A 27,938-nucleotide genomic window follows, 5' to 3' on the forward strand; every position below is an offset into this window, starting at 1 on the left:
GAAGCCCTACCCCCCCCCCCAGTGTGATGGTAATTTGGAGGCAGAGCCTTTGGGAGTTTATTAGGTTTAGATGAGGTCATAAGGGTGGAGAGCCCATGAGGTGCCCTTATAAGAAGAGCCAGCAGAGAGCTTGCTCTCCCTCTTCCCCTCTCTCCGCCATTGGAGGATGGAGGACAAAGCCTAGAAGCTTCTCACTGAACCTGACCACACTGGCATCTTGACCTCACTCACAGTTGCAGCCTCCAGCACCGTGAGAAAATAAATTTCTGTTGTTTAAGCCCCAGCCTGTGGTGTTTTGTTATGGCAGCCCTAGTAGACCAGAGAACTCTCTTTGCCTTGCTTAGGGCTTCTTCCACCCTCACAGCTCTGCCTGTGGAGGCTGGACGAGGGAGACCCCGATGGGATGTCCAGTGCTCAGACCCCCACCAGTGTCCTCCACCTGTCAGAGGCAGGTGGTCTTCCCAGGGAATCCTTAGCCTCCTGAATCTGGTGCCTCTTTGGGTGACCTCTCCTCGGGGCCCCTCCAACAGGCCAGGCCCTCAGAGGTGGTGGCTACTTCAGCCTTCTCAGTGTGGGACAGCCTAACATGGGAAATAAGACCATAACCATAGTATTTTAGGCATTTGCGGCCATTTACAAGTTGCCAAAGCTCTTCGATGAACCTTCCCTGACAGAAAGGCAGAAATGATTACTCCCAGCTTACAGCTGAGTGATGGGATCCAGAGAGCATCAATTCCCTTGCTCAGGGTGGAAGCAACAAGATTAGCTATTAGTTCAGTATTCTTCCCACTCTGCCCCATTGTTTCTCAGATCTGTGCACAGAGAGCCACAGGGCGAGGCTGGGGCAGGAGAGGGCTGTGGAGAGGGTTGATCCAGACTGCGCGGCTGGAGGAGAGGAGCTCCCAGCCAGAAGGTAGGCAGGAAGTTCCCCACAGGTGTGTCTATGTGGGGCGGCCGATGTCAGCCAGAGGCTGGGCTCCCACCAGCATGGATGGGAACGGGAGTTTATCCTAAGTGGACACCGATGGACTGGGAATGCACCCCTGCTCAAAAAACTTGGGGACTCACCCTCTTGAAGAACTAGAGGGATTAAGGAAGACTTGGAATGGGGCTGAAGGGCTGGTGGAGGGGGTCCTCCAACACTGCCAAATCGAGGGGCATGGCTGGGAACTGATCTTGAGCGACACAGAGAGCTGCTGACTGATACTGAGCAGGGAGTGGAACATGTGCCAGGTACCACGTGATAGAAAGACAGGTGGTCTCTGACAGTCGCTCACTGAACTGTACTGAGCACCCCTCAGGGGCCAAATAAGACCTGGTCTCAAGCTCCAGGGGCTGGCAGGCCATCGGGCCTTGTGTCCTGTGTACATCTAGTCCGTGGAGTCTTTCCTGATGCTGGGATCCCCTTGCGAAAGTTCTATCTAAGGAAATTTCCAGGGGCCAGAGAAGGGAGGGGGCCTCTCAGCTGAAGCCCATTCCTCACTCTCCTTCCTCCCAATATGCCACCAACCCCCCGCAGCAAGGCAGGCTCCTAGGCAGAATCCGGACAATCACAGCTTGGGGGCCAAGGGCAGAGGAAGGGAGAACGGGCTCCACTTCAGATGCCACGGAGGCCAAGGGACCTGCAGAGGTATGGGGCTACCAGGGCCAATTAGTCTATGCCTCAGATAACCTTCTGGAAGGCGAGTGAGGGGTTCTTCAGGCCACCTGCTATAAAAGCTCTTGGTGAAGGCTGCCTGTATGAAGGGCCAAGGGCAGTCTTACTGCTGAGCCAGGCCTGCTGACCCCTGTGGGCCCATCCACAGCCCAGCAGGTTTTTCCAAAAAGGTTTAGTCACATCATCAGGACCTTCATCATCTGGCACAGAGCTGGGAAGCATACATCTCAGTCCCCAGTTAACTCTGGCCACACTATTATAGGACACACAGCCCATTACTATAGGACAAGGCAGCTAGACCAAACCATCCTGGGGCAGACAGAAAGTCTTCAACTAGGGAACAGCTCAACAAATAGCTTCAATCAAGGGAATCGCTGGTGGGGAAAATGTCTCCTGGGTACCACCATTCCCCGAGGATGTGCTAACCCATCTGATCATCTCTCAAGTTCTCATATAGTCACAACCATATATACCACACACATCAAACTGTACTGTTGAACATCTATTCATATGATGGTATCATTGTATCATTAGTTATAAACAAACCTGAAATGAGAAAATGGGCAACATTTAAAAGCATCGGTTGCATAACCTACATGTGGACCTGAGTAGGGAGGGACAGGGCATGGATATTAAAGAAAAGAGGCAACACTCGTTTGGAAGGGCTGTGATAATTTCTTAGATGGCCTGTAACCATGTTAGAGTCTACTCTTGGCGGTTACAGTAAGAAGGAGGACAAGAGAAGGGGAGAATTAAAACAAACCAATAAAAAAAAAACCCATGCATCTGGCTTTGGCATGCTGTCAGATGTTGATGAAATTTGACACACCCATCCTCGTTCTGCAGCCCCAATGCCCACACCCACCCCTGCTGGCTCACGCGGCAGTCCTGGAGGCGGCCGGGCAGGCAGCCACAAGCAAGCTTTAAAATGGATAATCCCTTTGCCAAGACTTAAGAATCTGTCTCACATGAGGGAAACATTTCTCACAGGCTTCACAGTGAGGGAGGCACGCCCAGCTGGGCAGTCGGCTCACCTGCCATGTGAACGGACCGTATAAAAAGGTGGATAAATTAGGCTGTGGCCACAGTTGTATAAGTGCTCAGGAAGCTTGACCTGATAACCAGAAAGATCAGCAGGATGGGGAAGGTAAATTATAGTCCCTTTCCTCCATTTCTGATCCCTTTCCTCAAAATGATTTTTTTTAGTCTTCATCCTGAAAATGGGATTATAGGGCAAAACCCCCCAGCATATTTTTGAATGAAAGAGAGAGAAAGATCTAGGAGCTTTTTCTTTCTTTTTTTTTTTTAATTAATGGAGAGTGCAGTTGGAACCAGCTGCAAGGAAGTATATACCCAAGAAATATCACTGGCTATCTCACCATCTGAAGCCAGACTATCACACTAGGGAGAGGAAAGATTTCTCAAGAGCCTCCCCTTCTCCTGAACTGACTTTGAAGTCACAGGGACCAGAGTTTGAACCCGTTACGTAACAGCTGGTAACCTTAGGCTCCTTCTTTAGTCTGAGCTGCAGTTTTCTCATGCGGGATGGGTATTCACAGGGTGCAGGAACGGGGAACACCTGTGCTTAGCACAGCTCCGTACGAAGCCCCGGCCAGGGGGGTCCGCAGTGATCTCATCCTGTGCCACCCGGAGAGCTACCACTTCCAGCCAGATTGAGAGGATAGAGAAGTGAGAGCTAAGAAACTGGGCTCCGTTCTGCCTTAAAGTGACCGGGAGGCAGACTGTGGAAACAGGAAAAGCCATCTCACATCGCTGGGAGAACCCTTTCCGCACGTTGACTCTGCCCAGCGAACCCGGGGAGCGGACACACAGGTACCACCGGTCCCACAGTGCACCTCGCCCGGGGAAGCCCCTCGCCCGGACCGCCCCTCACCCGGGACCGCCCCTCGCCCGGGACCGCCCCTCGCCCGGGATCGCCCCTCGCCCGGGATCGCCCCTGCGAGGCCCTCTTGTCACCAGGCTTCGAACACTCACTGGCGCAGGTCTTCCCATCACTGCGTAGCACGTGTCCCTCAGGACACTGACAGGCGAAGGACCTGTCCGTGTTGATGCAGGAGTATTCACAGCCATGGTCACTCAGCAAGCAATAATCAGCCCCTGCAAAACCCCACAGCCAGGTGAGGCCAGTGAGGTCAGCGAGGCCTCTGCCTTTCCTACCCCACCTCACTCCCAGGCGTGCAGTCCCCAGAGGACATCCCCGTGATCGCCCTGGAACAAAGGGCAGAGGAAAGAGGGGGCTGCGGCACACTGTCCTCTACAGCAGTGGTCCCCAACCTTTTTGGGGCCACGGACCGGTTTAATGTCAGAAAATATTTTCACAGACCAGCCTTTAGGGTGGGACGGATAAATATATTATGTGACCGAGACAAGCATCAAGAGCGAGTCTTGGATGTAACAGAGGGAATCTGGTCATTTTAAAAAAATAAGACATCGTTCAGACTTAAATATAAATAAAATGGAAATAATGTAAGTTATTTATTCTTTCTCTGCAACCGGTACCAAATGGCCCACAGACCTGTACCAGTCCCAGTCCAAGGCCCAGGGGCTAGGGACCACTGCTTTACAGTCCTCATACTTTTCAACTCCTGTTGCAACCCCCCACCCCCACCCCCCACCACCATCAGAGAAGGATGGAGGGGGACTCACGGGAGCAGGTCTTGAGGTCGGCATTGATGAGGAAGCCTTCCGAGCACTGGCAGATGAAGGACTCCTCTGTGTTCAGACACAGCTGTTCACAGCCGTGGTCCTGCTCTGCACAGTGGTCCACCCCTGTGGTTGTCACACACGAAAACAGAAAATAATGGGAGGCATCGCCCACCAGCAAGGGGGCATTGAACACAAAGCCTCCTCTGAGGCAGCCCCTGAGGACCCACTTCACTTTATTCTACTCTGTGCGGCTGGTCTCTCGAATAATATCTGTCTTGCCTGTTAATTTCTCTTCCCATTTCTTTGAAGAGGAAAGCATGTACAAGTCCTGTGTGGGTGTTAATGACAACAGCTCTCTGTGCTGGGGCCTTGGCACCATAATCTGAAATCCTTGGGGCAGTGCTGAGAGCAGGTGCGAGCCCCATCTCACTGGGAGGAAAGCAAGGCTCAGGAAGGTCACACCGTGGGCCCAGAGCCACTGGGCTTGCCAGCTGACCGAGTACTGCTAAAGAATGAGAGTTCTGGCATCAGATTAGTTAGGATCAAACCCCACTCCCTGACTTCCTGGCTATGGGATGCCTCTGCCATTGGTCCTGACTTGAGAAACGGGGATGATGACAGTGGCTTCTTAGAAGAATGCAGTGAGTGGAGGAGTTGATAAGTGTGACACCCTCAGGACAGTAGCTGGCAGGCACCACTAAATGAATACTTATTATGAAGAAGTGCTGAGTAAGAATTAATTGTATAGTTTCAGTTCTATCTGAAAATGAAATAAAAAGAGGCTTTCCCCCTATAACCAGGACACCCAGATAGAGAAAACACACCAGAGCCTGGGCCTGCATGTGCAGCGGCTCCGGGGCCCCGCGCTGCACAGCTGGTCCCGTGGCAGTGAATATGAGGGACAGTGACACACAGCTGTGGTGGGCTGCTCCCACAGACAGCCCTGCAGGTCGCCACCCTTGTTCTGATCCCCATCAGATCTCCTTGATGGAGAAAACGCAAACCCAGAGACTGGTGAGACACTGGAGGCCTTGTGCATGGCCAGCAAGTGGACTTCTTTGACTCCCACAGGGCCTGGGACTGATGCCTTCTGGAACATTCCACCGGTAGATGTGCCTACTGCAAACATTTGCAGGCTCTCAGGAGCCAGAGGCTTGTCCTCACATCCTGGTTCCACCATTTACCAGTCGTGTGACCCCAAGAAAGTTGATCTTTTTGTGCCACAGTTTCCCTTTCTTTAAATAGGCATAAGAACGTAGATGCCTCATGAGGCTGCTGTGAGGATTAAGTGAGCAAATGCCTGGAAAATGCTCACAGCAGAGCCTGCCCAGGGTGGGCGACCATAAGGGCTTCTTGTCAACATGGCCTGAGGCTCCCTGAGCCCTCAAGGGGAATAGGATACCATGGTTTTCTCAGGGAACTCCTAGGAAGAAATGGTTTGGTTTATTCTTTTTTGAAGCTGACTATGTGGTCCTTCTTATTAGATTCCAGAGGGGAGATATGGCCCATCCCTCTAGCTTCTCCTCTGAGCTCTTCTAGGTCCCCCAAGGCATGCTGGGAGAAAGATGCAGGCCTTGGCCCCTGGGTCTCCAGGTAGGCTCAGCCAGATCTTGCCCAGCCTGCCCCGGGATTCCTGCCAGGGCTTGTCAGCTGGCAGACCCCACACTTCTGGAAAATAAGCAGAAGGTACTCAGATCCGTCTTCACCAGGGCATCTCCTTTCCAAGTGGAGACCTGCTCCCCACTTACATCTCAAGAGGACACACACATCCAGAGGCATGGCAGTGTCAACCTTCTGGTGCCAAAGTTCTTTGACCTCTGAGATCAGTCCTTAGAAAGCTAATTGAGGCACTTTCTTCCCTCTGAAGACTGAAGGGGTCCAGGTTTGCCTGGGGACTGCTCTGAACTTAATACTTCATCTGTGAAGCTTCCCCTTCTGGCAGTTTAAGGTCTAAATGCTGAACAGCTGCACTGTTCTCGCTCACAGTCTATCTCTGTCCCCAAAGCTGGAGCAGATGTACAGCCTGCTGGGTGAAAAGTCACACAAAGGGCCCCTTCTATGCTGGTTGTGTCACTAAGCCCCTCTTCCGGCACACCAGAGTCACCATCCACTGTGGTGCTTAGCGCCCCCCACCCCCCACCCCTGCTGGCCTGGACCAGTGCAGATTTTGCCTCATAAAAACTGATGGAAACATCCAGCTGGCAAAGACCGCAAGTTTCTGTGTGTTTACATCACCAAATGGAGATGTGTTGTGCTTCTTACAAAAGAAAATTAAGAAAAGTCTTCACAAAAAAGTTCCATGTTTCTCAGCTCTGCCCCAAGTGCTTTCTGAGCTCTGTCCCTTCCAATCTCTTGTCCCAGGCAGGGGCCAGTGCTCGTTTCTCTCTCAGGCTCCATGGTAATAACGGACTAACATCTGTAACTGTATGTTTTCCCTGTGCTCTTTTTCAAACATGGAGAAATCAAAGCCTGGCGAAATTAAGTAAGCACCCTGGGTCACATGTCTGGTGTGCAGCCTGGACTTGGCTTCAGGATAGTCTGACTTAACCAGTGCTCTCAATAGCAAATAATAATATTAACTAATATTTATTGACTGCTTATTACATGGTTAGCTGCACTTTTCTAAGTGTTTTATATATATTAAATCTTTTAATCTTCACAATGCAATCTCTGACGTAGGTAGCAGGCATAGTCCCATTTTATGGATGATGAAATTGAGGCAAGGAAACTTAAGTCTGTCAGACCATAAGGCACACAGGAAACCCAGGAACTGCAGAAGGAGTTGGCTGCTAGTGAGCCTGGGCGCCTGGTGTGGCCCCTTCCCTCCAGTCAGCACCCCCGGCCCTGGGCACACTTACGGCTGCAGGTCTTGCCGTTGGGGTCCAGGGTGTAGCCCCGGTGGCAGCGACAGTAGTAGCCCTCTTCTGTGTTGACACATTCATGTTCACAGCCAGGTTTCTTCAGTGCACAGTAGTTGATCCCTGAGAGGAAAAAGGGCAGATCTTGTTTCATTCTGTCTCAGCGCTCTTCCCAGGCTGTGAGGTCAACCCCTCACAGGGAACATTCAGCAAATAAAGGGCTCTGTACAATGGTTTGCAACCTTCTTACGCTTGGGGACTGGTGAAAATAGGAGATTCTGGGGGACCGTTAAGGCAGAAATCACCCTGAGCATAAGCGAATTCAATTAAGATCATTGGGTCTATAACAGGGGTCCCCAAACCTTTTACACAGGGGGCCAGTTCACTGTCCCTCAGACTGTTGGAGGGCCAGACTATAAAAAAAATATGAACAAATCCCTGTGCACATTGCACATATCTTATTTTAAAGTAAAAAAACAAAACGGGAACAAATACAATATTTAAAATAAAGAACGAGTAAATTTAAATCAACAAACTGACCAGTATTTCAATGGGAACTATGCTCCTCTCACTGACCACCAATGAAAGAGGTGCCCCTTCTGGAAGTGCAGTGGGGGCCGGATAAACAGCCTCAGGGGGCCGCATGCGGCCCGCAGGCCGTAGTTTGGGGACCCCTGGTCTATAATCTCCATACGACATCAAGGCGGTTAAATCTTTTTGCAGACTGGCACAAAATTTCTGGTGGACCGTCCGTGGACTGGTGGCGGAAAACACTGCTCTGCGGGACACAGGAGAAACAGCTCCTGCTCTCGGGAGCTTGTCTGAAGAAGAACCTGCTACCTGACGTGTACCCTTGTTTTCTACCTCATGCGTCTCTCCCCGTTTGATGGCCAAAGAGATGAAAAAAATGGGTTGAGGGCTACGGTCCCCAGCCCAGCCCCTTCCAAGTACAGGGAAAAGCTGAGAAAATCCAGTAGTCTTCTTCCAATTAACCTGATCACTAGGGCTCCAAAGCATATAGGGAGCTGCCAGCTGCAGTGGCGTCTGACAGTGACACCTGACAGTGACATAGCACAGTACAAAGCAGAATAAACAAAAGCGGATCTTGCAAGATACCCAGCTACTTCGGAGAGGCAGAAAATGGCAGTGACATTAGGAAGGGTCCAAAGGCTTAACCTTTCTCTGAGTGAGGCCATGACAGTATCCACATCAAGAACCCAGAGAGGCCTGATTTGTGGTGATGCAGTGGAGAAAGCGTCGACCTGGAATGCTGAGGTTGCTGGTTCAAATCCCTGGGCTTGCCCTGTCAAGGCACATATCAGAAGCAACTACTACAAGTTGATGCTTCCTGCTTTCCTCCATCCTTCCCTCCCCATCTAAAAATTTAAAAATTTTTTAAATTAAAAGAAAAAAAGAACCTGGAGAGGACACGTCTCTGATCCTGCCCAAGTTGCTGCAGTTGTGTCCTATAGTAATATTCATACCATCCAAGCTGTTTCGCAGATAAGTTGTTTAACAGCCAGTTAGCAGTTTCATTTCCTGGTAGAAAATGCTAAAACTACAAGGCCCTACAGAGAGCAGGTTATGGGAAAGATGGAGAATGATAGAAGGGAATCACATGAGCTTGTGGAGGGCTTTTGTGAGACTGATATTGGGGCAAAAGGTCACCACCAACTTCAGTGGCTGGTCTGGATCAGTTTTTGGGTATTTTTTGTTTGTTTGTTTTTTTTAGGGGAGAGCGTGAATACAGTCCCCCACTACCACAAATTATGCGGTCGAGTTTCCCACATTTGGGGAAATCGCAGGGGTCAGCACATCCGGAGTGCAATGGATAAGCCTCGCCCTGGGAAAACCATTTTCGTGATCATGGTATCTCCACTGCCACGTAAGTATGTCTGGATCAGTTTAACTGCAGTTTTTCCCACCCTGGGGATGTGACAGACACTGTTGGTTGCCTTGGCAACACCCATTACCCTTGTCTTCTTGGGACCAGAACTCTGATCCTAATGAATCATGGCTGCTCTAAGCCAGCCCGGTAACCATGTTCTCCTTTGTCAGTGATTGGTGTAGAGATGGAAATATGTTTTAGTTCTAGCCAATGAGATGTAAGGAAAAGTTTACTGGGACCCTAAGAAAAAATTTTCTTCCTGAAAAGACAAAGATGTATAATGAGAAATGCTTTTTTCTCTATCCTCTTTTCTTTCTATCTTTGGATCTAGTAGAGTGAAGTCATGATGCCCGACGCTGCAACAGCTGTCTTATAGCCGTGAGATGACAAGTGGGAGGACGAAAAGTCAATGTGTTTTAGCACAGTAAAGGGAGACAGAAAGAGTCTGGGTTCTTGGTAACATCACTGAGTCACTGAGCTACCCTGGGAACAACCACCTGGATCTGTTAGGTAAAAAGTAAATGTCCTTGATTGGCTTCAGACACCATCTGCTGGATTTCCTGTTTTGCATGACCAAAAAGCACCCTAATAAAGGGTAAATTATCTGATACCATAAAGTAATGGACTTAGAAACACATTTTATTTTTATTTATATTATCTCTGCTCAAAAAGGATTTGAAGAGGCTTACATATACAAATAACTTAAAGACAAAACACACATCAATTACTCTCTTGCTTCAATGGCTCCTCCCTGTCCTCATTAACGTCTGTTTCTTTCACAGTCAGAAAAATATCATTTCTTCAGTGACACCTTTTTTTTTTTTTTTTTTTCATTTTTCTGAAGCTGGAAACAGGGAGAGACAGTCAGACAGACTCCCGCATGCGCCCGACCGGGATCCACCCGGTACGCCCACCAGGGGCGACGCTCTGCCCACCAGGGGGCGATGCTCTGCCCATCCTAGGCGTCGCCATATTGCGACCAGAGCCACTCTAGCGCCTGGGGCAGAGGCCAAGGAGCCATCCCCAGCGCCCGGGCCATCTTTGCTCCAATGGAGCCTCGGTTGCGGGAGGGGAAGAGAGAGACAGAGAGGAAAGTGCGGCGGAGGGGTGGAGAAGCAAATGGGCGCTTCTCCTGTGTGCCCTGGCTGGGAATCGAACCCGGGTCCTCCGCACACTAGGCCGACGCTCTACCGCTGAGCCAACCGGCCAGGGCTTCAGTGACACCTTTGATGAAACCTCCCTGATGAAGTCAGATCTTTCTATGGGACCTCTCTCTTTCATAGCATTCATCACAATGGGCACATAGCATTGTGTGTGTGTGTGTGTGTGTGTGTGCACGCCTCAATATCTGCTTCTTTCACAGACTGTGAGTTCCATAAGCAGGGACCGTTTTTGTCTTTATAATGATGCAGCATCACGGGAAATAGTACAATAATAAAGTCACTGATGGTAATCACAGTTGCTACCATTTCATAAGCACCTGCTAAGTACTAAGAATTTCATTTGACTCTAAAGGTATGTACTATTATTATCCACATTTTAAAGGTGAGGAAATGAGTTTAGAAAGGTTAATAACTTATCAAGATCCCAGAGATAGCTAAAAATGGAGCTGTGATGGAACCCACATCCAAGGGACCCCAGGCTCATCCCTTAAAGGGTCCATGATATGCCTTGCAGGTAACTAACTGGTGGATGGAACTTTTCACATCACAGAGTCTGCGAAGTGGCTGCAGACTGAGCACACAGAGAGAACTCCCACAACATGAAGAGGTTGGCCTAAGAGAAGAGATATCACTACAAGTGTCCCTGACCCCTTGGCACTCTCAGTGCTCCTCCCTCCTGCACAAGGGGAGGCAGCATATTGTTGGCTGTGTGTAGCTTCAGTTCATCAGCCTGGACTCATCAACAGCCTTACTGTGCAGAACAGACTGAATGCCAGGGAACAGGGGAAGAGCTTCAATAAATAAAAATATGCCCAGCAAGAAAACATGGGCCATGAGCAAACAGACAACCAACCAACCAAGCAAACAGACACAGAACACAAAGGACCCCACAGTCTGGGGTCACACAGTGTAGGGCCTGCAGGAACCACTTCATTACACCATCAGAGAAAGCTGAAATGACCTTCAGCAAACATCGTTTTAAAAAGCTAGCATTCTGCCACTATGGAAGACAGTATCGAGGTTCCTCAAAAAATTAAACATAGAATTACTATATGATACAGCAGTCCCACTTCTGGATATATACCCAAAAGAACTAAAAGTAGGGACTCCAACAGATACTTATATACCCATGCTCACAGCAGCATTATTCACAATAGCCAAAAGGCAGAAGCAACCCAATGTCCACTGACAGATGTCTGGATAAACCAAGTGTTACAGATACATAAAATGGAATATTCAGCCTTAAAAAGGAAGGAAGTTCTGATACATGCTACAACATGGATGTGCCTTGAAGACATTATGCTAAGTGAAACAAGCCAGTCACAAAAGGACAGATATTCTACTTATATGAGATACCTAGAATAGGCAGATTCATAGAGACAGAAAATAGGATGGTTGCCAGGAGTTGGATGGAGAGAGAAATGGAATGCAACTTTTTAAGCTCCTGTGAAGTCAGATGGCAGAACTGTCAGACAACAAATTAAACAGCACTTATGAGTTAGAGACCCCACTGAGAAGGTAAGACATAAAAAATGGGTACAGAATTTCAGTCTGGAGAGATAAGAGAGTCCTGGAGATGGATGGTGGTGATGGTTACATAATAATGTACATGTACTTAATGCCACCGAATTGTACACTTTAAAATGGTTACAATGGTAAATACAATGGTAATTTTGTTATGTATGTTTTACCACAATTTATAAAAAGCTGGCATTGTTTTTAACAAAGATGTACATACACAAAAAATAAACTGAAAACATTTAGATTCTTAAAGATGTTATCACTCAGTTATTTGGCAGACAGCAATTCAAAAATGACTCTTCTCCAAATGGTTCCTTACAGCAGGGGTTTAACTAGATTTTTGCCTTCTTTACACACTTGAGTCAAATTTCTTCATGTGTGTGTTAGTTAGATATTCATTGGCTTATTTATTCATTTAATCAGTTTTTATTGAGAAGTACTATGTACCCCATATCTGGGTCAGTTTCATCACTAACTGTGAAGAGCTACACAAAGGCCAAGCTAGAGTGTAGCTTTATCTGGTAAAGCCTAGAATATCCCGTAAGCCCATGTGAGGTCACATGGCAGGATTGTCAGATAACAAATTAAACAGCACTTATGAGTTGGAGACCTTGCTGAAAAGGTAAGACATAAAAACATGAGCTTGACCAGGTAATGGTGCAGTAGACAGAACATTGGGCTGAGACGCAAAGGACCCAGGTTCAAAACCATGAGGCCGCCGGATTGAGCGCGGGCTCACCAGCTTGAGCGTGGGATCATAGACATGACCTCATAGTCACTGGCTTGAGCAAGGGGTCACTGACTCAGCTGGAGCCCCCTGGTCAATGCACATATGAGAAAGCAATCAATGAACAACTAAGGTGCTGCAATGAAGAACTGATGCTTCTCATCTCTCTCCTTTCTTGTCTGTCTTTCCCTATTTGTTCCACTCTCTGTCTCTCTCACTAAAAAAAAAAAAAAAAAAAGAAAGAAAGAAAAAAAGACATAAAAACATTAAAGATCAGTAACCCTAGAGAATAAATTATAATGCCAACTGAGTGGTACAGGTAGTTTCAAAAAAATTGGACAGGGTACAAAATGTTAAAGCAGGAGGTCATGTTCCTTTGATTTAGGAAATCCACACACTGAAAAGTAAAGCTGTCTGTTCAAGGTCACATGGTCAGTATGAATGACACTGCCAAGACCAGCCTTCACGGCTCTCGGCTCAGTCCAACCGGTGCACCCCATCCGAGTCTTCAGAGTGTGATGTCTGCAGCTACAGGGAACATCAGCTGTGGCACCAGTACTAGCAGTCCTGGAGCCCAGCACATGGGTCACACACATCTGATTCCACCCCTGGGCCCCACTAGACAGCCAGACCAGTCCCGGTGTCTGTGCTTTGCATAGTTCCTTAATAATTTATGCCTTAAATCGATGACAGCACTTTTCACAAAATGAAATTGTGGCCAGATAAGGAGAAAGAACAAATCCAGGCCAAGGGTCTTTTCTTCAGTAGGATTCTGCTTGAATTTCTTTTTCCAGTTTAATTGGATGACATTAAATTCCTTTGAAAAATAGATTTCTTATTAGATTTGAAAATAGCCCACATCCATTAACTGCCTCTTAGATGTAAATGGCTGTGCCCTGAGCAGGAGATCTGTCATGCTCTTCAGATCCTCAGTCTCCTAATAACAAACTCCAGATTTTAACCCAATTTCTTCACTTCCTTCTTCCACGTAATGCTCCAGAGAGACCGTGAGCGCCGGAATACGTTGGTGGCCATAAGGACTGAATGCAAACACGAAGTCAGGGGCAGCTCTAAGAGGCTGACCTCAGGAGTCGAGGGCTAGCTCTGCAGCAAAGACACTGGAAAATGTAACGATGAGGTAGGATGTTGGGAGAAGGGCTGATGAGGACATCGGGTTTTAGGAACAAATTCCATTTTTCTTGGATGAAAAAGTAGGGCACCTTGGCTAAAGAGGAAATGGAGCTATAACTGCTGAATATACACATGTGGGTAAGCATTAGGGACTCTGGACCGGGCCGCAGCCTGCGAACAGGCCCATCTGTGGGCTAATCTGTGCTGGTCAAACTACTCCTGGGTGGGCACTTCCTCTCCAGCTGCCCTCCCGCCTTGAGAAGGATGTGTGCACTGTATTGGATGCGTCTCTTACTCCAGTGCCTTTCCAGGCAGGATGTGAAGGGTGTGGCAGAGGTGGAGGGGGTGATCTTAGATGATTGGTATGAGATGCAGAGCCCCAAGCAGATTCCCTCCACTGATGGACACATGCCTGACTTGTTTTTTCTTCCCTTCTTTAGTAACGCACTAAAGCTGCACTAACACGGCCCTGGCCGGTTGGCTCAGCGGTAGAGCGTCTGCCTGGCGTGCGGGGGACCCGGGTTCGATTCCTGGCCAGGGCACATAGAAGAAGCGCCCATTAGCTTCTCCACACCCCCCTCCTTCCTTTCTGTCTCTCTCTTCCCCTCCTGCAGCCAAGGCTCCATTGGAGCAAAGATGGCCCGGGCACTGGGGATGGCTCCTTGGCCTCTGCCCCAGGCGCTAGAGTGGCTCTGGTCTCAGCAGAGCGACCCCCGGAGGGGCAGAGCATCGCCCCTGGTGGGCGTCCCGGGTGGATCCCGGTCGGGCGCATGCTGGAGTCTGTCTGACTGTCTCTCACTGTTTCCAGCTTCAGGAAAAAAAATAAAAATAAAACAATAAAGCTGCACTAACACAACGAGTGTCTGATTTGAACTGGATCTAATTATCCCACGCATAAGAGCTTGTAGTCCACAAATATGAATCCACCTGTGAGTGATTTTTCCTGGGTGTAGTCATGGACACATTCACCCCTAAAAAAAGGTGTCAATAGCAGAAAGGAGCAGCCAAACCAGAAAATTTGGCCCTCTAACATATTGTGTGCATGTGTGGTCTAATGGAAAATATCCCATCTGATTGTTATTGCATTCTCAATGCTCTCAGTTAAAATTCCCATTTAATTCTTGAATGCTTCCAGGGTTTGCATCCAGGCAAAGCAATGAGAATTATCTTCTATAACAAAGGCTCAGTTTCAAAATATGGGCTCTGCAACCACCTGCCAGTGGACAAAGTTTGACACTTATTAGAGCGAGTATATATGTCAATATATGCTATAAGCAGAATGTGGCTTGTCTGGATTCAGTTATATAGCTGACAGTCCTTTTCAAAAGAAACGTACAGTCAAACTTTTGAAATGCAGATCTGCTGTCCATACTACCAGCAAGAGGTGGGTAAAAAAGCACAGGAGAATACACACCCCTAAATGGGAGTTCCAGAGAGTTCTGCACACAGCACTATCAGGAAACCCTGAACAATTCAGTGTGTCTGAGTGTGGACTGAGTATGAGAATGCTTTTTGAAAAAGTTCACAACTGTATGCCTTAAAAAGGCCATGTGTCTAATAAGATTGAGTAATTCAAATAATACTCACAATTTCTCCAGATGACAAATCTCAGAGAGATCCATTTACTCATTCATTCATTTAATAAATACTGTCACGCCTACATGTGCCAAAATTTTCAGTTGTTGATGATTCAAGAATGAGAAAAGGATAAAGATCTCTGTCCTTGTGGACTTTCCATTCTAGCGGTGTTTCAGGGACAGTCTGGTTTAAAGAGATCTCATCTGGGTCCTCTAGCTGCCCCAGTCAGCCCCCTGGAAGTGCCAGGTGACAGGCATTTGAGTCACTCAGCACATCCTGACTATCATCCTGCTGACACCAGGTTCCCCTTGAGTGGTGTGGGGCTGCTTGGAGTCTTTTTTTTTTCTTCCTCCTTCATGTCAAAGAGAATAGAGTTGCAATTTCCTCCTCTTAGCAGCTACCAAGTATCTTATCTTGAGTATGACCAGAAGAAACCAGCTCCTCTTACCTCCTGTCTCTGGATCCAGCCTTTTCTTTCTCAAAGTCTCAAATACATGTTGTGGGGGTAAGAAGGAGGGAGAATGCACCCCCATTTCAGATAGGTGGGAGCTTCAGCTTGGGCCTTAACATTGCTAAATGAACCCAATGGGTGGACCTAGCCTATTCAATCTCTAAAAGTTATCCCTGTCATAGGATCACATGAGACAAAGATAAAATAAAGGGCAGAATGATATTAGGAAACATAAATGCTGCATACAAGTATACCTTGCTTGAGATTTGCAAGGAAAAGGAAAACCAGTGGGGCATTTAGCAGAACAAGCCCTTTTCCAATATGCAGACCCACTCACTTCTGCAGGTTTTTTTGTCTGGATTCAGGGTAAAGCCTCTCAGGCAGCGGCAGGAATAGGAATCTTCTGTGTTAACACACTCGTGCTGACATCCATGATTAGGTGAAGCACAGTAGTCAATCTCTGGAAAGAAAGAAAATCATGATAACAAACAAAGCAATAAATCTAGCATAAGAAAACCAAGGGATTTTCAGTTTTAATGTTTCCTAAACAGATAAAAATCAGTGACTTCAGGCCTGACCTATGGTGGCGCAGTGGGTAAAGCATCCACCTGGAATGCTGAGGTCACCAGTTCAAAACCCTGGGCTTGCCTGGTCAAGGCACATATGGGAGTCGATGCTTCCTGCTCCCCCCCTTCTCTCTCTCTCTCTCTCTCTCTCTCTCTCTCTCCTCTCTAAAATGAATAAATAAAAAATATTTTTAAAAAATCAGTGACTTCAAACATTCATACCATGAAGAGATCACTCAATGAAGCTATTTCCATGTTTAGGAATATGGTCCTCAGGAAGAGAATTTTCTTGATATGTAACAAGATGTTTATACATCAAACGAATGTATTAAGCTGCTATCCTTGTTTTGGTTCATGTAAAAATAAGCCCCTAAAGTGAAAGCGAGTGATTGGATGTTTGTTGACTTACAGGCTGGGGAAAGAGAGTTTGGTTAATGCTTCATGGAATTTATTTAATTAAAACAATATCTTCCCAAAGTAAAACTCCAAACCACTTAAAGTCCTCAAACACAAAACCAACCAATAGGATACAAAATCATATCCTGAGAAAAAGAAGGCTCCATCCATATTCTAGGCATGAAAGGCACAGATATTCTGAATGCAATACACCTCCTTTGTTTTAGCTGCACATAAACAGAATCATTCATCTCAAGGTTTCATAATCAGAGAACGTGATCTTTAGGTATACATTAATTTAAATAAAAATATTCAGAAAAACGTTTACATGGAAATTTTTATAATCAGATTTTATTTATATAAGTATTTTGAAATATGAGAAGAAACCATTCTACTACATTTAAGTTTTGTGATCACATATTTTGCTATAGTGGAACTTGAATGCATTGTTTAAAATTGCTTGAAATACATGGCCACTGAAGAGGTCTTACAAGAGATTTGATGAGGACTTTTTATTGTTATGTGGAACATGTGAACTACATACATTGTTTTCATGTGAAGAATGTGGTATAAGTGGTTTCCTTAAAGTAAACAAAATAAGAGAAAGGTATAGAGTATTTTTAAAGGAAAAACATTGAGAAAATGTCAGTTCTTCCTAAACTTAAAGTCATGAAAATTTTAAACATACACAGACATTTAAAAATGGACAGAATAATATAAGGAATCCATGTACATATCACTGAACTTCAAGAGAATCAATCTGTGGCTGACCTGGTTTCATCTATACTCTCATCCCCCACATTAAGATTCTACAGGACTTTGAGGCAAACCACAAGACATACTATAATTTTGTCTGTAAAAACTTCACAATGTCCTTAAAAGACTGAAACTCTTAAAAATATAACTACAATACCATAATCAGATATAAAGGCTTTTAAAAACCTTATTATTTGGAAATGATTTCAAACTTACAATAAGTTGCAAACATAAAAATACAAGTATGTAGATACAAGAAACACTTGTATACTCTATACCCATATTCATCTATTACTAACATTTCACCCCATTTGCTTTATCATTTGCTCATCTCTCTGAACTATTTGAGGGTAAGTGACATACATCATGGTCCTTTTCCCTTAAACACTGTCTGTGCTTCCTAAGAGGAATGATATTCTCTTAAATAACCATAGGATAGCTATAAGCTTCATAAATTTACATTGACACAATACTTTTATTTAATCTACCATCCATATTCTAGTCTTTTTTTTTTCATATTCTAGTCTTGTTGATTTATCTAATAATGTTCTTTATAATAATTTTCATTCTTCAATACAGAATCCAGTGTTACAGGATCAGAGACTATATTTAGTTTTCATATATGTTTAGCCTTCTTTAATCTATAACCATGCTATCTAATGTGGCCTTTAGATTAAAATTAAATTAAATTTTAAAAAGTTCAGTTTCTCACTGAGTACTGGCCACATCTCAAGTGCTCAATATAGTCCTAGTCATTCTTGACTACTCTATTACATGATGCAGATACAGAACAATTTCATCATCACTGAGTGTTCTATTCAAGAGCAATAATCTAGAACATTTCCATAGCCTCTCTTTAAGTTTTATGACATTAACATTTTTTTAAAGACTAATTAAACTGACCAGCACATCTGAGCACAGGGCTTAGCACCCAGCAGAATCTCTAGCTTTCGTTTCTAAGTAGTTATTTATTTATTCATTCATTCATTTTAGTGAGGAGAGAGGGAGAGAAGAGGGAAAAGCAAGAAGCATCAACTCCCATATGTGCCTTGCCCAGTCAAGCCCAGGGTTTCGAACTGGCGACCTCAGCAGTCCAGGTCAACACTCTATCCACTGCACCACCACAGGTCAGGCAACATTAACATCTTTAATAATACAGTCATCCTTACTTGTTTTTAGTTTTATTGAGGTTCAACTGACAAAACAAATTGCACATATTTAAGATGAGCAGTTTGATGAGTTTTGACATATGTATGCTCCCGTGAAACTAGCACTGCTATCAAGGTAACAAATTTAGGCATTACAGTACTCTCAAAAGTTTCCTCACGTCCCTTTCTACTTCGTTCTTCCCCACTCCTTCTGGCTCCAGATAACCATTAATGTTCTGTCAAGGTAAATTAGTTTGTGTTTCCTAGAGTTTTATAAAAATGGAATCATATCTTTTTGGTCTGTCTCTTTTATTCATCCTAATTATTTAGAGGGTCACCCATGGTTATGTATATGTCAGTAGTTTGCCCCTTTTCATTGTGGAGTAGTATTTCATTATATGACTGTCACAATTTGTTTATCCATTCACCAGCTGGTGAGTTGTTTCTGGTTTTGAGCTATTACAAATAAAGCAGCTAGGACCATTCATGCACAAGTCTTTGTATAGACATATGTTTTCATTTTTCTTGAGTGCACATCTAGAAGCAGAATGGCAAGTCATAAGGTAGATGTATGCTTAAATTCTAAAATGTTCCCATAAACAGTTCAGGAGAGTTCCAGTTGTTCCACATCCTCACCAACACTTGGTAATTTTAGCCATCCTGGTGGTGTGTTGTGGTTATCTCATCCTGGTTTTATTTTGCATTACCCTAATGACTAATGTTGTTAAATATGTCTTCACAGCTCTATTTGTCATCCTATATGTTCTTTGGTAAAATGTCTGTTCAAATCTTTTGTCCATTTTTATTGGGTTGTCTTCTTAAGTTTTTTTGTTGTTGTTGTTTTTTTGTATTTTTCTGAAGCTGGAAACAGGGAGAGACAGTCAGACAGACTCCCGCATGCGCCCGACCGGGATCCACCCGGGATGCCCACCAGGGGCGATGCTCTGCCCACCAGGAGGGGATGCTCTGCTCCTCTGGGGAGGGGAAGAGAGAGATAGAGAAGAAGAAGGCAGGGATGGAGAAGCAAATGGGCGCTTCTCCTATGTGCCCTGGCCGGGAATCGAACCTGGGTCCCCCGAGCGCCAGGCCGACGCTCTACCGCTGAGCCAACCGGCCAAGGCCTGTCTTCTTAAGTTTTAAGAGTTCCTTATATATTCTAACTATAAATCCTCTGCTGGATATACATTTGCAATTTTTTTCCCTTTTCATTTGGGTAATAGTGTTTTCTGAAGAACAGAAGTTTTAATTTTGATAAAGTTTAATTTATTTGTTCCTTTATTTTTATAGTTTGTGCTTTTTGTGCCTTTTTAAAGACATCTTTGCCAAACCCAGGGTCACTAAGATATTCTAGAATTTTAATAGTTTTAATTCTCACATTTAAGTTTAAAATTCATTTCAAGAAGTTAATTTTTGTATGTGGTGTGAGTTAAGGGTCAACTTCCCTTTTTTGTTTGTTTTTGTTTTGGTATATGGCAGTTCAATTGTTGCAGTATCATAGACATTATCTTTTCCCTCTTGAATTGTCCTGGCATCTTGGTTGAAAATCACTTCACCTTATAATGTGTGGGTTTATTTCTGGGATCTATTCTGTTCCATTGATCTATGTGTCCATCTTTACACCAATTCTACACTGTCTTGATTACTATTGTTTTATAGCTAGTCTTAAAAATTAGTTTGTCTTCTGAGTTTATGTTTTTCCAAATATACTTGACTATTTTAGCCTTTTGCATTTCCAGATATATTTTAGAGTCAGCTTGTCAATTTCTACAAAAAAGGATGCTAGGGTTATGGGAGATACTGTTTTGATCTATAGATTAACTTAAGTATGCAAGTCTTTCATATCTTGTCTCAAATATATCACTTGGTATTTATTACATGTTTTTTATGATATTATAATTGATATTTTCCATTTTAATTTTCCATTGAAAGTTTATAAAAATAGTTGATTTTTGTATATTCTATTAGATTTTTGTCCATAGATGGTTATGATTTCTGTTAATAAAGATGGTTTTAATTATTCCTTTCCAATCTGGATTTTATTTATTTATTTATTTTCTTTCTTGTTACAATGACTGGAACCTCTAGTATAATACTAAATAGAAGTGGTGAGAGAGAGTATCCTGTTTTGTTTCTGATCTTATAAGGAAAGCATTCAGTTTTTCATTATTAAGCATGATGTTAACTGATGGTTTTTTCATTGATGTATTACCAGATTGAGGTAGTTCCCTTCATTCCTAGTTTGCTGAGAAGTTTTTTAAAACTATAAATGAACGTCAGATCCTGTCTAATGTTTTTTTCTGTACCTGCTAAGATGGATCATATGGTTTCTGCTTTCCAGTAAGTTAATATTGTGAATTAACATTGATCAAGTGTTCAGTGTTAAACCAACCTCAAATTCCTGGAATAAATCTCATTTGGTTATGATGTACTATCTATTTTATATATTGTGAGATTTGATTACTAAAAATATTTTAAGAACTTTTGTATGCATTTTAAGAAGGTCATAGTTGCAGAATGGGCTAGCCCTCGCACCCAGGTGTAGAGGCTGAGAAGCTGGTGGAGTATTGCAGCTGCAAAACTCCCTCCCATAGCCTGACCAGGCAGTGGCACAGTGGATAGAGTGTCGGACTGGGACGTGGAGGACCCAGGTTCAAAACCCCGAGGTCGCCAGCTTGAGCCCAAGGTCACTGGCTTGAGCAAGGGGTGTTTAGTCTGCTGTAGCCTCCCGGTCAAGGCACAGATGGGAAAGCAATCAATGAACAACTAAGGTGCTGTAACAAAGAATTGATGCTTCTCATCTCTCTTTGTTCCTGTCTGTCCCTATCTATCCCTCTCTCTGACTCTCCCTGTCTCTGTCAAACAAACAAACAAACAAAAACTCCCTCCCACAAGTGGTGAGGGGTCTCAACCCCACACAGAGACCCCCAACCCAGAGCAACAGGGACAGGAAGAAGAACTTGCATAGCATCTGGTAGTGAAAATCAGTAGGGATTCAGTCTGCCTGGTAGACCCAAATGCTACCTTCCCAGGAACGAGTACTCCTAGAGCACTCTTATCATTATAGAACCCGCCTGGGGAGTGTACTATTAGGTTTCTGGCAGCTTGCGAGGTCACTTTACTATACTCAGGTCCTGAGGAGAGGTCTGTTAGCTGCACCCAGCAGTGACCTTTAGGGCCTTCATTTCCAGGGCAACCTCTTGGCAGAGAGCCAGTGACTAATCTGTGTGGTTTTGGAAAGAGGGCCAGTCTTCCTCATCTTGAGCACAGAACCAGTGTCCCTTCCCCAACCTGTTGAATCACTTGGCTGGCCCTGCTTTGCTTAGTACAGTTGTGCAGGGGGACCAGAGTGTCTCACAGAGCTGGGATATTTGGACCATGTCTCCCAGGGAAGCTTTTATCTGATGGGAGGTGCTGAGGTGTGTGGCTACACTGTGAGGGGTGAGGGCTGGGTCACTCCTATCTCCCTTGTAAGTTTAGCCTGCAGTACCTTGTGAAAAGGAAGAAGTGCCCATCCCCCTCCTACAGTCTTGTATGGACCCCTCCCCCAACAGAAGACTGTTTGGATCAGCCCTGCTAAGTCCTGGATACCTCACCCCACTGAGCTCAATTCCACAAGGGGAAGGGAGAGTGGCTCAAGCCGGGACATTCAAAGTGTGAGCCCCTCAAAGAATATTTTTGGGACCAAGATGAAATGAAATGCCTAACTCCCTCTTCTTTCAGTGGCCTGGGCCGGCATTACCCCCAATGGAAGACACTTTTGATCTGTTCCCCAGAGCCCAGGATGGCTGAGCTTTCTCATGCAGGGAGGATGGTTAGTTGTACCCAACCTGATCCTGCAACCAGCCTCTCCAGGGGGAACTAGAGTTGAAGACTCAGGCAGAGACTGATTGGTTTGACTGTGGAGTAGGAGCCACTTTCTACTCATTGAGTGCCTGACTGCATGATCCCCAAGTAGGGGACCTCTATCCCTGTCCTCCTGACCTTGGCTGCCCTGCCCTGCTGGGCTACAACCTGTGAAAGGTCCTGTGGTTCACAGCCAGTCTGGGTCCACTTTACAGTCTTTATTGAAAAGGCTCTGGAGGAAGATCAGGCAATCTCAGGGGGAAGCAGAGAAGCTGACAGATGGAGGTGGACCTCAGGGAACCTTGGTCTTTTTCCAGATCTTCCCCCAGCTCTAAGCTGGAAGAAGCTGACTCTTATACACAGATTGGGCCCTCCCATTCATACCCAGGTCCAGTAGATTTAGCCACAAACATGAAAGATCATGGTAGCTCCAGACAGGCTGCCCACGGTTGGTTACACACAACATCTGACATTGACCTGTATCTGAACCCTACCCAAGTAGACCTAGAACCAATACAACCAGTAGTGGGCTTCAGACTACAGCAGAGCTCAACCGAACTAGCCATACCAGTGACATATCCAAAGGGGGATTCCAGAAGGCACCAGACCTTGCTGGGAACAACTCCACCTCAGGGGGAAGTTCCTGCAAAGCATCTCATATACAGTAATCAAGGTATATCCTTATAGACAGCCAGACTGAAGGGTTAATTCTACCCATAAAAGAGCCAACAACATTCAAGACTCAGCAACTACTGAAGGATACACAAAAACCCAGAATAAACATTCCTGGAATACAGAGTTTAGGTGATCTGAAAGATTATGCCACTGGGTCAAACAAGACTCCATAATAAAGCCAACATAACAAGTTTGGGAGTCATAGGAGAAGTATCTAATACACAAAGACAAAATGGGGAGACAAAGAAGTATGTGTGAAAGAATTAAATTAAATGGGCCTGACCAGGTGGTGGCGCAGTGGATAAAGTGTCGAATTGGGATGCGGAAGGACCCAGGTCTGAGACTCCGAGGTTGCCAGCTTGAGCGTGGGCTCATCTGGTTTGAGCAAAAAGCTCACTAGCTTGGACTCAAGGTCGCTGGCTTCAGCAAGGGGTTACTCGGTCCGCTGAAGGCCCGCAGTCAAGGCACATGTGAGAAGGCAATCAATGAACAACTAAGGTGTTGCAATGCGCAACAAAAAACTGATGATTGATGCTTCTCATCTCTCCATTCCTGTCTGTCTGTCCTTGTCTATCCCTCTCTCTGACTCTCTCTGTCTCTGTAAAAAAAAAAAAAAAAGAATTAAATTAAATGGAAGCAATCAAAATAGCAGATGCAGAATTTAAGACAATGGTTAAAAGGATGCTCATGTACCTTAAGTGAAGAATGGATGATCTCAGTGAGAACTTCAAAAGATAACATTAAAAAGGATACAGGTCTGACCTGTGGTGGTGCAGTGGATAAAATGTCAACCTGGAATGCTGAGGTCACCAGTTCAAAACCTCAGGCTTGCAAAGTCAAGGCACATATGAATTGATGCTCCCCACTCTTACCCCCCTCCATTTTTCTCTCTCTTTCTTTCTCTCTCTCCCTTTTCTAAAATCAATAGTTAAAATCTTGCCTGACCTGTGGTGGCATGGTGGATAAAGCATCGATCTGGAATGATGAGATTGCCAGTTCAAAACCTCGGGTTTGCTGCATGTGCAAGGCACATGAGAGAAGCAACTACTATGAGTTGATGCTTTCTGCTCCTCCCTGCCCCTTTCTCTCTCTCTCTTTTCTCTAAAAATCAATAAACAAAAAAAATTTATTTTTTTTTTACATAGAGAGAGAGTCAGAGAGAGGGACAGATAGGGACAGACAGACAGGAACAGAGAGAGATGAGAAGCATCAATTTTTCGTTGTGGCACTTTAGTTGTTCATTGACTGCTTTCTTATATGTGCTTTGACCGTGGGGCTACAGCAGACCGAGTAACACCTTGCTCAAACCAGCGACCTTGGGTCCATGCTGGTGGGCTTTGTTCAAACCATATGAACCCGTGCTCAAGCTGGCGACCTCGGGGTCTCTAACCTGGGTCCTCCGCATCCCAGTCTGATGCTCTATCCACTGTGCCACCGCCTGGTCAGGCAATAAACAAAATCTTAAAAAAAAAAAAAAAAGGACATAGAAACCATAAAAAAAGAACCAGCCAGGAAAAAGAATACACTATCTAAAGTAATCAACAACAGGTTACTAGAAGTAATCAACAACAGGTTAGATGAAGCAGAGGACTGAACCAGGGATTTAGATAACAACATAAGAGTGTTACAAGGGACCCAACTAATTGTAACCCCCTTTGCATTGTAAGCTACCCAGGACCAACTTATACATGTAATCTATAATGAAACTAGACTCCTTAACCTCAACATTTTACTATTTTTGTCCATTTTAGGGAAGTTATTATGAGGGCTCAACAGTCTGCAAAAATGCAGATGTTAAGGGGCCTGCCACTGACTGTTAAGAAATTTGGGCCACGCAGCCAAGATTGTTCTAAAGATAACCTTAGCTTAATGAGCTTGTTTCGCTTTTATAATCCCACTTAGCTAGGTGCCTGTATCCTGCTCTTCTCCCCCTGCCCAAAAATGTGATTTCTGCCTTTAAAAGCAAACCCCTGAGCTTATTCAGGGTTGCATGATTTGAGTCTGTATTGAACTCCATGCAAGCCACCAGCAATAAACTTCTCAAAATTTTCCTGTAACTCCGCATGTCTCTGGGACTCGCACTTTACAACATAAGCACCCAAGCAGAGCATCAGAAAGAAAAAAGAATTTTTTAAAAATGAGGAAAGTTTAAAGGACCTCTAGGAAAACATTAAGTGTAACAATATCCTCAACATATGGGTACCAGAAGGAAAAGAAAGTAAACAAGGAATAGAGAACCTACTTAAAGAAATAATGGTTAAACACCCCTAACCTGGTGAAGGAAAAAGTCACACAAATTCAGGAAGCACAGTCATAACCAAGATGGAACCCAAAGAGACTCACACCAGACACACTATAATTAAAATATCAAAGGTGAAAGACAAAGAGAATATCTTAAAGGTAGCAAGAGAGAGACAGTTTCCTACAGGAGAATTCTCATAAGGCTGTCAGCTGGTTTCTCAACAGAAAATTTTAGGCCAGAAGGGATTGACATGAAATATTCAAAGAATCTTCAATCAAGATTACTCTCTCCAGCAAGGCTATCTTTTAAAAGTGGAGGCCAAATAAAGAGTTTCCCAGACCAAAATAAAACAAACAACACAAAACAAAAAAACTAAAGGAGTTACTTCATCTCTACCAAACCAATAATGCTTTAAGAAGAAGAAGAAATAGAGAGTGAGAGAAATATAGGTATAAAAAGTAAAATGGTAATAAATAAGTACCTGTTGATAATAATCTTAAATAGAAACAGATTAAATGTTCCAATCAAAAGTCAAAAGGTAGATGAATGAATAAGAAAACATGACCCAAATATATGCCATCAAGAAGAGACACACCTCAGAACAAAAGATATATACAGATTGAAAGAGAAAGGATGGAAAAAATATTTCATGCAAAAGGAGACAAAAAAAAAAAGTCTGGGGTAGCAATACTTTTACCTGACAAAGTAAACTTTTAAACAAAGGTCATAACAAGAAGGTCACTACATAATACTAAAGGGATCAATCCAACAAGAGGATATAACCTTTGTAAACATATATGCACCCAACATAGGAGCACCTAAATATATAAAGAAAATCTATATTAATATTAAGGAAGGGATTAACAACACTACAGTCATGCAGGGAATTTTAGTATTCCATTGTCATCAATGGATAGATCTTCCATACAAAAAAATCAACAGGGCAACCGTGACCTTAAACAACACACTGGATCAGATAGATTTAATTTATATTTACAGTAGAACATACATTCTTCTCAAGTGTACATGAAAAATTCTCAAAGAAAGATCACATGTTATGACACAAAAGGAGTCTTCTACTCAAGAAAATTGAAGTCATATCAAGATGACATGGGGGTAATGGAGGCATAAGACACTCTTGATCTCTCCTCTTGAATTTCAACAAATTGAACAGCTATAACTCGGCAAAGGAATCCTGGCTAGGCTCACAGTCTTGCCTGAAAGATTCGTGCACCCAAGCAACTAAAGGTGGGAAGGGTAAAAAAAAAATGAGGGTGGAAGATAAGACAAACTTGTAGTCGGCTCATATGAGGGAGAGGGGAGAGGCCTGGACTGGTTTCAACTTTTGTCTGCTGGAGCTCTAGAGAGGGGAGAAATCTGAGTGACTGGGTTTTTGTCTGCTGGGGCTCTGGAGAGGGGAGAAATCTAGAGTGATAGGGTCTTCTTCCTCTGGGAAGAATGGAGAGATTAGGGGGAATCTGTTGTGATACTGAACCAAAAGAGCAGAGCATGAGGTCACCAACTGTGTTCCCATGGTCTTCCTGAAGCCCACACTCAGAAAGAGACACAATAATACAAAGTGTGCCCCCTCTAGCCTCCCAGATAAAGACTTCCTCACCTCATGGGTATGGCAAGTGGTAGAGACATACAGCACAGCTGAAAAAACAGATGTGTTCTGTGTCTGGTCCCTGCTCTTTTGCTTGATTTTTAACAATACCACTCTCAAATGTCCTCAAGGCAGAACAGAAGGAATACCATAACTACCCAAGAAAGAGACACAGTTCAGAAAGAAAGTGAAAAATCTCCAGAAAGCAATCTCAATCACATGGAAACCTTGGAGTTAAATGATAGAGAAGTTCTGGAAATACTCAGTGAGATTCAAGAAAACACCGGCCCTGGCCGGTTGGCTTAGTGGTAGAGCATCGGCCTGGCGTGTGGAAGTCCCGGGTTCGATTCCCAGCCAGGACACACAGGAGAGGCACCCATCTGCTTCTCCACCCCTCCCCCTCTCCTTCCTCTCTGTCTCTCTTTTCCCCTCCCGCAGCTGAGGCTCCATTGGAGCAAAAGATGGCCTGGGCACTGGGGATGGTTCCATGGCCTCTGCCCCAGGTGCTAGAGTGGCTCTGGTTGCAACAGAGCGATGCCCCAAATGGGCAGAGCATTGCCCCCTGGTGGGCATGCTGGGTGGATCCCGGTCGGGCGCATGCAGGAGTCTGTCTGACTGCCTCCCCGTTTCCAACTTCAGAAAAGTACAAAAAAACAAAACAAACAAACAAAAAAAACCCCACCAATAAGCAACTTAAGGAGCTCATACAACAAAACAAATACCCTGTCAAGGAAATTGAAACTTTGAAAACAGAGATGAAGAACTCAATACATGAATTGAAAAATGAGCTAGCAATTTTGTTAATAGAACAGGCCAGATAGAGGAGAGAATCAGTGACATCAAAGACAGGCAACTAGAGATGATACAGAGGGAAGAAGAGAGAGACTCAAGAATTTTAAAAAATGAGAGAGCTCTACATTGCCTGACTCCATCAGAAAGAGCAATGTAAGAATAATGAGTATTTCAGAAGAAGAAGAGAATAGGAAGGGAATGGAGAGCCTATTCAAATAAATAATTGATGAGAACTTTCCAAGCCTATGGAAAGAGATCCTTGAATCCAAGAAG

General features: G+C 44.6%; 1 protein-coding gene and 1 non-coding gene across 4 annotated transcripts in view; both read right to left on the minus strand.

Annotated features, from left to right (window-relative positions):
* Nucleotides 1-27,938, minus strand: part of MATN2 (matrilin 2) — a 167,045-nt gene that overhangs the window by 28,259 nt on the left and 110,848 nt on the right. For all 3 annotated transcript variants that reach the window (XM_066265999.1, XM_066265998.1, XM_066265997.1), the window contains exons 7-10: nt 15,979-16,101; nt 7,183-7,305; nt 4,325-4,447; nt 3,653-3,775 (exon numbers count right to left, since the gene is read on the minus strand). In XM_066265999.1, the coding sequence (XP_066122096.1) occupies nt 3,653-3,775; nt 4,325-4,447; nt 7,183-7,305; nt 15,979-16,101 (492 nt within the window). The remainder of the gene's footprint in view (nt 1-3,652; nt 3,776-4,324; nt 4,448-7,182; nt 7,306-15,978; nt 16,102-27,938) is intronic.
* Nucleotides 8,912-9,075, minus strand: LOC136332474 (U1 spliceosomal RNA). Its single transcript, XR_010730731.1, has one exon. It is a non-coding gene; the product is annotated as a U1 spliceosomal RNA (small nuclear RNA).

This window comes from Saccopteryx bilineata, chromosome 3, assembly GCF_036850765.1.
Source record: "Saccopteryx bilineata isolate mSacBil1 chromosome 3, mSacBil1_pri_phased_curated, whole genome shotgun sequence".
NCBI lineage: Eukaryota > Metazoa > Chordata > Mammalia > Chiroptera > Emballonuridae > Saccopteryx > Saccopteryx bilineata.